The 10,685-nt window shown below is 31.1% G+C and overlaps 1 protein-coding gene across 1 annotated transcript; it reads right to left on the bottom strand.

The window, feature by feature from the left end:
* Window positions 1-9,642: 9,642 nt before the first annotated feature.
* LOC124371801 (histone-lysine N-methyltransferase SETMAR-like) lies at window positions 9,643-10,098 on the bottom strand. The gene has a single exon (XM_046830154.1). It carries the CDS (start codon window positions 10,096-10,098, stop codon window positions 9,643-9,645), a length of 456 nt encoding a protein of 151 aa, XP_046686110.1.
* Window positions 10,099-10,685: the final 587 nt, after the last annotated feature.

The following is a 10,685-nucleotide window of genomic DNA, read 5'->3' as shown; positions in this document are numbered from 1 at the left end:
TTATAATGCATTCCATCTTTCCTATTTTTATCTTTATAAAATTCATTTAAATCTTTAAATTCTTTGCACTTTGTACATTTCTTTTGATGCGCCATTTATATATAGAAAATTTATATTACAGTTTTGACTTCTTCAATTCATATTCATAAAACTTTCCGGTTATTTCTTCATTATTTAAATCTTTTATACTATAAGTTACAGGATCTGTGTTATTAATTTGATAAATCACAAAGATTTCTCTTGACCAATTGTTCTTATATTTGTTCGAAAATGTTTGTTTTTTACTAACAATTCTTACATGATCATTGACTTTAAATTTAGTTTTCGTGTGAATTTCAGGTGGAACATACTTGAAAAACCGACTCTAATAACTCTTTTTCTGCATCTTTATCTACGTCTTTAGGCTTCATTTTGATTGTGCTATGAACAGTATCGTTATATTTCTTTACGATTTCTTGAAGAATATCGATCCATTTAAAGTTTTTATTAATCTCAAAAAGAACCTTCATTCTTTCATTTTGAGTTCTGTTATATCTCTCTACAATACTTGATTTCTCTTCGTTTTCAGTATGATAAATCTTAATGTTGTATTTCCTCAAAACATCGTTAAATTCTTTATTTTTAAACTCTAAACCCTTATCTGTATGAAGTAGGTTAGGAGGTTTGTGATTGATCCTTATGGCATCTTTTACTATATCTTCGAAAGCTTTTGAAATATCCTTGCCGTTTTTTCTTTTGATAGCTCTTGACCAAGCATATTTTGAGAAAGTATCAATAACATTTAACATATACTTAAATCCATCATTTTGATCTGAATAGTTAGACATTATAACTAAATCTGCTGCCCATAAATCGTCAATTCCTAATGTTATAATTTTTCTCTTTTTAAACTTTTTTCGTACTGGTGCATGAATTTCTCGAGCTTCAATCTCTATCTCATCTTTAGTCTTCAATTCTTGCTTAACAGGTTTTGGATTTGGATTCTTTATAAACTTACTCTTGTTTGTCTTACATTTTGAACATTTTGCAGCAATTCTATACAATCCATTTTGAGTTTGAACGATTTTTGAATCTATATTTTTCGTTTTCTTTTTACACTTGTGACAGTGAATTAAATCATCTTCCATTTACATATCAAAGTTTCCAAGTTTATTTAATTCGTCTAATATATCAGATTTTGCTTCATTTTTATAGCCATACGGTACTGTATCGATCTTATTTTCTAGGACAATTCTCTTATCATCTTTAGCGTTCAGTGCCAGCTTGTTTATGGTAACAGTGTACAACTCATGTTTATAACTTTTGATGACTGTCATCTCCCTAAATTCTTCTTTATCTTCGAACAAACATCTCTTCAAGTTTTCGATATTTATTGTTTTATTTACAACGCTTCTCTTAATTCCTTTACACCTAACTGGGTTTTTATCTAGATATTTGTACGAGTACATCTTAGACCTTAAACCACAAAATTCTTCTAAAACTTCGCTATTTAACTCATCTTTGAATTTCCCTATTACCTTCTTATTTTTAGTAGTGAAACATTCATGATCTTTTGGATAATCACTTGTATCAAAGTCATCTATATTTTCTTTAATAATTTTAAAAGGATCACGTTTCAATTCTAGAAAATAACTGTCTGTATCCATGTAACACAGATTCAAATCTGGATCAAACCTCTTTAATTTATCGTAATAAAACTCGTACATTAGCAATTTTGATAGGTCAAGAACTGAAAATCCTATGTAGATCGGTTTGTTAAATTTAACCTTTTGTTTATACATGTGACTCGCTATACAGTTGTCGTCAAAGATAGTGAAGCTTTTGAAGTTCGTTTTCTTGGCCTGTTTCATTGAAAATTCTTCATTTCCTAGTCTAATATCGCATCTATTTCGCACATTTTCCATACTTTTTCCAAAAAACTGAGTTGTTCATCAGCTTATAAAAATCCTTCTCAAAGTCACTTGTAGCTTTCGTCCTCATATTAGTATTAAAATCAATGTACTCTTTCATAAAAGGCTTCTGATCGAATGCAATAACTCTATTCACATGTTTCAAAATCATACCTTGTTCCAAATAGAACTTCAAATTTCTCGAATGAACAACGTATTCAGTTTTATCCAGTAGAGTTGTGCAAAGTTTGTTTTTAAAATGTTGTGGAGCAAGAGGTAAATCCTTGTGATGTTCGTGTAAATTTGTTGGATATCCAAGATCGACTTCGAGAATATAGCCATAATCTTCGTCGCCAGTGAGTTCTAAAATTGTTTCTTGCCACTCTTCTTTTGTATACGTTTTAGGATCCATCCACTTGATATCACTAAACGGCAGTTTTTGCATTAGGCCATACCCATAAAGGTTATTAGCATCAACGTATAACAAATAGTTTTCGGGCTTTGTCTTATCGAAATCTTTCAAATATTTGTTATTTGCTTTCACATATCGCTTAATACATTGAGAAATGCCTCCACGAATACCTTTTTCAATCATTAAATACATATCGTAATCGTGTATCAGTTGAAGCTCAATTTTCGTTAATTTTAACATAGCATCCCATGCGAGACTTGGAGCTGTTAGATAATGTGCCGGATCAAGTTTATAGCAATTTAAGCAAATATTTCTGAAATTTTCGAATATATCAGCAAGCAATAAAACATCTTGAATGTTGTACAAATCAGAGTAATTTCCAAGATTTTTCTCTTTTAATTTGTTCCAAACGCTCAAGTAGTGTTGATAATCTTTCTCAGATATGCTCTCGTCTGTCAAAAGTGAATAGAAATCTTGAATTTTCAGCTCTTCTGTGTAATCAAGTTTTTCAATACTATCGATAAATTCGTAAGGAAATATGCCTTTTCCAGATAGAATTTTAAAGATTTCTTCTTCGTCATTTGGCTGTCTTTCTATAATTTCATTCAGTCCATCTTGTATAAAATGATTTGTATGTTTGAAGTCTTCTCTCTTTAGATTTTTAGCTAACTTTTCTATAGACGAGGCCATGAATCTGAACGTGTCTACAAACGAAAACTTGATGAATTTTCTTGGCTTATCACCTTCGAATTCATAGCCATATCCAGAATTTACAGAATAATTTATATATTTTTCATCGGTGTTTGCAATCAAATCAACATTTTTATATTGTTTAGCCAATTCTTTTATGTACAAATGAGTATCGTAATTTGACATATTGTGGCAGAAAAACGGGAATATTCTGAGGAAATTTCAAATTTAGATTGCAACATGCATGAGCTGCGCCTCGAAACTTGCCGGTTAAATGACAATGATCTCTCACTTTATTATAAACTCTTATCTTTCCAACTATCAGGAGTAAAACCATACTGAATTGACCCAACATCATAAGCAGACCATTCACAGATATGACAAACGTTTGAATTTTGATATGAAATTTCTTCTTCTTCAGTTAATTTCATAGGTTTTTTGTTCTTAGAATTATATTTTGTAGCTATGTATTTCGATAATTTATTGAGTTCTTCAAACAATTTTGCAGGAACATTTGGCAAATCTTCTTCATTTTTTGCTCGATAACATATCGGCTTGTACATACGATTGGTCACATTTGACACTAAATATAGAGTAAAACCATAAGGAATGTGCTTCTGAATCTTGATTGTAGTCGATCTTTGTGGATTGTTCTTGCATGTCGGAATTTTTTCTAATATGCTCTCAAAATCCATATAAATAACGTACGGATGGCTAAACTTCTTTTGATAATTAGTAAATTTAGTTGTTTGACCTGGAAATGGCATAATAGGTTTGCATACTTCATGTTGCTTGCAAATTTCTAAATGATCTGCTAAATCTCCAGATTTGTAGAAATGGCTTAAACATCTTCTACATAGCAATTTTTTATGTTCGTGTTTAGATAACTGAGAACTCACTAATCTATTTAAATCAGTTATCAAAACAAAATGGGATTTGTCTTTTGTTTTACATACAGTAGATCAATATTTAATTCTGCATCATATTTTTCAGAAATTTGTAACGGAACAACCTTAATACTTTCATCAAAACTGTAGACATTGATAGACATTTTTGGATATTTGTACTTGGAATTGTAACTTCGTTTCTCAAATAATTGTATATCTTTTAAGGACATTGGATACTCGAAACCTGAAAATATCTCGTCATTTACAAATTTTTCATATTGTTTTGATCTTTCGCAGTCTCTTTCGGGTTTTTCAATAGCACATCGGATAGAATAAATAAAGCAATAATCATCTTTATTTTTGATATTTATACAAGCTTTTTTATCTTTGATTTTCTTTGGCAAATCGATATATGATCCTGCGTTCATCATTTCGTGTTTGTTAAGGCTCAAAACTAGTTGTTTGCAGCTTTTAAATGTCCATCCAGAACCCTTATTTGGATGATTTGTCTGTTCTCGATGTGTTAATTTATTAAATTGCTTAGTAATAAAGTCGTTTACGTCAAATATTTCGTCTGATTTTATAGTAAAGTACATTGGACACGTTTGTGTTTCACCGTTCACTAAAGTTCGTTCGTATTCGCATTCTAAAGATAAATAACCTTTCATATTTTTAACGGTTTCTTGAAATTTTTCTATTAAACTTTTAATCTCTGGCCTCATAATTGATAGATATTTGTAAATTGACATGAACTTATCGTTTAAATTCGTTTAAAATGTATTGCTTGAAAAGACCGTGTATTAAGGATAAAACTTCTACATCTATGATATTTTCAGGTTTTTCGTTAAGAGTTTTATCAATTTCTTCGATCATTTCAGACTTAGTTTTATCGTTTGTTTCTATGGACAATTTTTCAGCGATTGATTGAATTTTTTTCATCATTAAATAGATTGAGATCTTTTTTATCTTCCTTAAAGCTTTTCTTTAATTCACGCAATTTTTCTATATTGTACATCTTTTCGTGACCATTGATTTGATTCTCTTTAGCCCAAGTCCTCAAATAATTTAGTTCTTTTTCATAAATATCTTTATTTTTCAGATGATTCTTTGAATTATAATGCCTGGTGTAATGATGTTCAAAAACATCTTTTTTGCAGTATGGGCACTCTATCTTTTTCCGCTCCATATTTAAAGAGCAAAAATTTGTAAACTAAAATTTTGAGAAGTGGTGATTTTTTGACACAAATCAGCACAATTTCTGGTCAAATGTTTTCAGATTGTTCTATTTATTGTAGAAAAATCTTTTAACTAAATTTAGTTAAAAGATTTTTCTATAATAAATGGCGGCGCTGTTACAAGAGTTGAATAAGGTTGGTGAACTAAGATTCAAAGAATATAAGAAATTAGTGGAATTGGAAGAAAAAAAGAGACATAGAATCTTGAATTTGGAGAAAATGAAAGATAAATTCGGGTTTACAATAATTGCCGAGTTGGAAGATTGTAAAGTACACTTGCCGAACAGATTTTTGACTGTTTTGGATGAGAAAAAGATTAAAGAATTAAACAAAAATGAAAAATTACACTTGGTTGTTACTGGAAAGAAGACTATTAAAGATAAAGACTGTGTTACTATCAATTTTGTAGAGTAGAAGATTTTTCGTCGTAGCAGACATTTCAAATAGATTGATTTGACAGCTCAAGAAAGTAGAAGCAAACAGCTATAGATTCGGTAATTTTTCATTCGTGAGTTACAGATTCGTTTATTGTCCTTTAAACAGTATTTTTCATTGATTTACCGTCTGTCCCAAAAGTGAGCTAGAACCGCCTTACTGTTTGATTTTACAGATTCGTTTATTGTCCTTTAAACAGTATTTTCCCTTGATTTTCTGTCTGTCCCAAAAGTGCGCTAGAACCGCCATATTCATATCTACTTATATATATATATATATATATATATATATATATGTATATGTATATAAATATATACATTAAAGCAATTTTTAAATATACCCGACTGACAAATGAGAAACTTTGTCAGCCTACTAAATTATAGGCTCCAATGACGCTCAGCCAAATTCCATGTTCCTAACATAAAACCAACACCCCCCATCACAAAACCCACCCTTGTTAATTTCTAACTGAATTTTAATGCAAAATTTAGAGTCACCAAATGAAATCTTTCTCAATACATCTTTTCACTTGATACATTCACATTTTTCTTCATTGAGCTAAGTTTAGTAGCAATGTTTGAATAATAAGATGTATGCTTAACCAGGATGAGTGAGTTACTACAACTTAACAGTGAGCTGAAGTCAAATCTTGTCACCGACTTTTAATATTGAATGCCGACTACATTATTTTTCTTTTTATCTATGCATAATAATGTCACAGGTTACAATCTCGTAGACATTTACTCTATTAGTTAAAAAAATTAAATTTCTGCCATTTTTCGTTGTTACCCATAAGTTCGATGTATAAATAGTCGCTAACGCTCTGCCAGTACCAAAGTTTGTAATACCAAAGTACCATAGTTTGTTAATAGCTTACTTTACTTTGGGCAAAGAGCAGAATACTTCTCGTTGCACTTAATCCTAAAAGGATCATTGCACTTGAATCTGAAGTGACAGAATTTTAGGATAAATAGGGTTATGGATAGGCATTTATATATCAGTAATGTAACTTTAGAAGAAAGGAAATCCAGTTATCAAACGAATTGATTCTAAATGTAAACTTTATTTAAAAACTCAAATTTGTTTCACACAGTGTGAAACAGATGAATACAGTTAAGTACAACTATTAAATGATAAAAAAATCACTTAATTTTCCATATTAGTTCTATAGTCAAGATATCGCAATCGAATAAATATGTTAACACGTATTGTATAGCTATTTAATAATGGAGACAAAGTGATGTTGAAATTTCAGTTCATAGTTGTAAAACAAATGTCTAGAATTTCGAAAGACTGATGGGAACTCGCCCCTTTAAGAAAACTTTACAAATTACATCCGTTTTTTCAAGATTGCCAGATGTTTATTTTATCTTCTCCGACCGCAGTATCTTTGTTAATTCAGTTTTATTTTATAGTAACACTCATATACATAGTTATTAACGGGGAAATCACGTTTAGAAGTCTGTAGTTAAGCTAGTATGGATTTTATTGAGAAATATTAAGAAAACAAGGATATTTCTACTATTTGTAGGAATTATCACGTTAATAAAATAAGTTCTTTAAGAATCTGCTCCTAAAATCCTTTCTAGCAATATTCATGCAATAACACGTACATTTCATGCAATATAGGTCGTACAATCATCGGGAAAGAATATTAAGAAGTTAATATTAATTGTCCTTCATGTTTATTCAGAAGATGTAAGTACATTTAAAAAAATAAATTTACTCAATTTTCTCAAAAATCACTTTAGATTCACAAATATTGCTAATAACAATTTGTTATTTAAAATAAGCATTCCAGAAGGATTTTCTTATTTTTATCTAGGTTAAATAAATGAGGGAGTTGTAATTTTTTTTTTAATTTTGAACGGCTGTCAAAATGGATCGAAATGGCATACCAAGCTTTAAAATCAAACTTAGTCAAGAAATTGATAAAACTGATTTTTGAGCCATGTTTCAACTCGTTTCCATATTTCTACCGTCGGTTCTTGTTGATGGAAAATAGGATTGGGTTTATCTGTCATAAAATCAATATCTCTGAAACCTTTGGGGATAAAAGAAACGTTAACACAAATGTAGTAGATGTTACAAGTATTCCTAAGCACTTATTTTCTATTAAATTCACAAATAACAGAGTTTTATGAACGATATTTTTTTTTTAATTATGTAAAGTTTGTAATTATGTATTAGGTTAGTTATTTACCTGAAGAAGAGGTCAGATTGCAGATCTCGAAACGAAGTGTTATTGATTTCTTGTTTTACTGAACGATGGCAAATTTCCGGAAAAAATTCAGTTTCCTTCATAATCCTTCCATCGTAAAAAAATAACCTTCAAACATAGAAAATTCTCAAGAGTTGTAAGAGTTATACAACTCAATGCTTTTTACATAAACTAAAATTACTGAATAAGAGTCCATTTTGTATGATAATCATACGACTAATGGTGGTTTGTTACTTTAATGGGAGCTGACCGAGGAAAATACACGAACCTATTACAAATAAACTACCTAGTAAAAAATTCAATTATGGAAGTGAATAATTCAGACTGAATATAGCATGTTTACTATCAGTTCAGTACGCTTTGGGAGCTACTCTTGACTAATAAGTATTAAGTAAGGCAGGTTTTATATGTAGTTCCAGAAATCTATGAAGCATCATTAGAACTATAATGTCTCCAAAAACTTATGTCACTTACAACTTCAAATGTTAATATTAAGATTAAAGCTGATTTATAATGCGTGATTACAAAACACTTACAGCACTCACGAGCTTTCCAGGAAAATCGCACAGTTTTTAAAGCTACGCATATATGTCTAAACTGGACTTCAATATTATGTGCTCTCTCCACCAATTATGTATGAAATTTAAATCAAGTAGTCAAGTAGGACCTTTAACAAAGTAAGAAATAAACATTCTGCATGTCAATTCTTTGGAAGTTAAATCATAAAGCTTGATATTATAATGAAGTGCTGTTGAACTTAGTTCATAATCTTGATGAGAAGCAGCCTTTCATCGCCTCTAGAGTAAATTTAGTGACTTAATAGGGAAAACTCATATTACATTTTGGATATAACCTGATGATAAAAACTTTATATTCTAAAGAATTATATTTAAGAACTTTTTTATTATAGATAAGTACTTAAAGGATTTTAGCTTTTAAATCCATAGTAGAATTTAATTTGGGATGTGCCTGTTGCCATAACCGACATGACGTTAAGCTATTTCAAGCCTAATAGTCTTTTTTTTCGGAGTAAGGTTGATTAAGCATGATTTTTACTACCATTTACCTGTTTGGTTTTATAGTTTGGAAAAAAAACTATAGTAAATGTCCAACATTTCTAAAAACGTGTTTAGTTTCACTTGATAAATAGTATAAACTACAACAAATCTTCTACACTTAAATTTAATTCAATGGCTTCTAGTGGTTTTAGTCTTACCTAGATTCCTATAACTTCTGCTTTCTTGGACAGGTTATCAAATTCTTGCTTCTCAATTCTAGCTAGTCATCAATTTAATTAATTTCTCACTGTTAATGAAATGAAGACCTAATTTTAATTATTACAAACGAAAGTATACTTACTTGTGTGAAGTTTTAAAGCAATTTAAATATACAACAGCAAAATTCTCTCTAATATAAACACATTACACCGTTGAGGAAAAAAATATTATTGAACCCATGACAAAAAGTAGAAGGCAATTGTACATCAAGGAATTTATAAGAATTTATTTTATATCAATATTCACGAGAACTTCTGGTATTTACTTTCGTTAACACAAAACTATACGTAGCTTATGTATGAAGTTTAACTGTCGTCTGTCTTACCTACTATGTCCTACCACAAATAGTACATGCCATAATAAATGTGCTAGTTAATTTCATTCGTAAAATAAATTATACTATACAGTTTGAGGAAGAATATATCCAAAGTTTAACTTATTTCGTATCCGATACATTTAGAAACTTCAAACTACGTAAAAAAAAAGTAAACATAATCTAAAAAAACGTGTTGTATGTCATGTTTAGTTTGAAAAATATAAGAAATACGAGGGTTGTTCAATAAAGACTGAGACTGTGTCTATAAAACATTTATTATTTAATTCTGATCTACATCAAATTTTTCACCTTCAAAGTATTCCCCATTAAGTGAAATGCACTTGTCCCAGCGCCTTTGCCATGCCTGGAAAACGTTAGAGAAGCCATCCTTTGACATTTTCTTCAGGATCACCTCCAAAGCCTTTACTGCATCTTGTTCCGAATCAAAACGACGTCCCTTTAATTCCTTTTTTGCAGTAGGAAACAAAAAAAAGTCACAGGGCGCAAGATCAGGACTATAAGGTGGGTGGGACACGACCTTAATGTTTCGTTTGGCCAAATATTCTGTCACAACGTGTGCAATGTGAGGCAGCGCATTATCGTGATGAAGTTTCCAGTTTCCTCGAAGTTCTGGACGCTTTCGAGAAATGTGATCATTCATTAATGTAGCCAAAACTTGTTTGTGATAGTCTCCATTGATTGTCTGTCCACGTGGAACTGAATGAGTGTACACCATTCCTTTATAGTCAAAAAAAGTAATGACCATTGCTTTGTTTGCAGATTTGGTTGCCCTAGCTTTCTTCGGGCGACCTTCATTTTTTTCTACCCACTCAGTGCTTTGGATTTTCATTGCAGGGTTCATACTGATAAACCCAGGACTCATCAGCAGTGATTACACTCTTCCACCAATCCCTATCTTCTTCAACGAACCGCTTCCACTCAAGGCAAACATCGACACGGTATTGTTTTTGTTCAGGTGTGAGTAAACGAGGAATCCAACGAGCACACACTCTAGCGGTTTTGATCATTGCCGCTGCTGTATTGATGATTTCCTCAGTGAGAGCAGTAACTGGGGCACCATCTCCTCCCTGCAACTCTGGGTCCTCTCTTCCCTCCTTAAAATCTTTGAACCAGCGAAAACAGGAAGCACGAGACATTGCGTCATCCCTAAAGCTTGCTTTATGTCATCATAAGTGTTAGTCGCAGTTTTGTTGAGTCTAACACAAAACTTAATCGCATATCTTTGTTCACGCAAACTGGACATGATAAAACGGAGGCGGCACTTACCAAGCTGATGTTCAAATGAGCGCTGATGGCTTTGTG

Source organism: Homalodisca vitripennis, unplaced genomic scaffold (assembly GCF_021130785.1).
Source record: "Homalodisca vitripennis isolate AUS2020 unplaced genomic scaffold, UT_GWSS_2.1 ScUCBcl_2023;HRSCAF=6369, whole genome shotgun sequence".
Taxonomy (NCBI): Eukaryota; Metazoa; Arthropoda; class Insecta; order Hemiptera; family Cicadellidae; genus Homalodisca; species Homalodisca vitripennis.
Note: the sequence above shows the minus strand (reverse complement) of the source record. Positions and strands in the feature narration are given on the sequence as shown.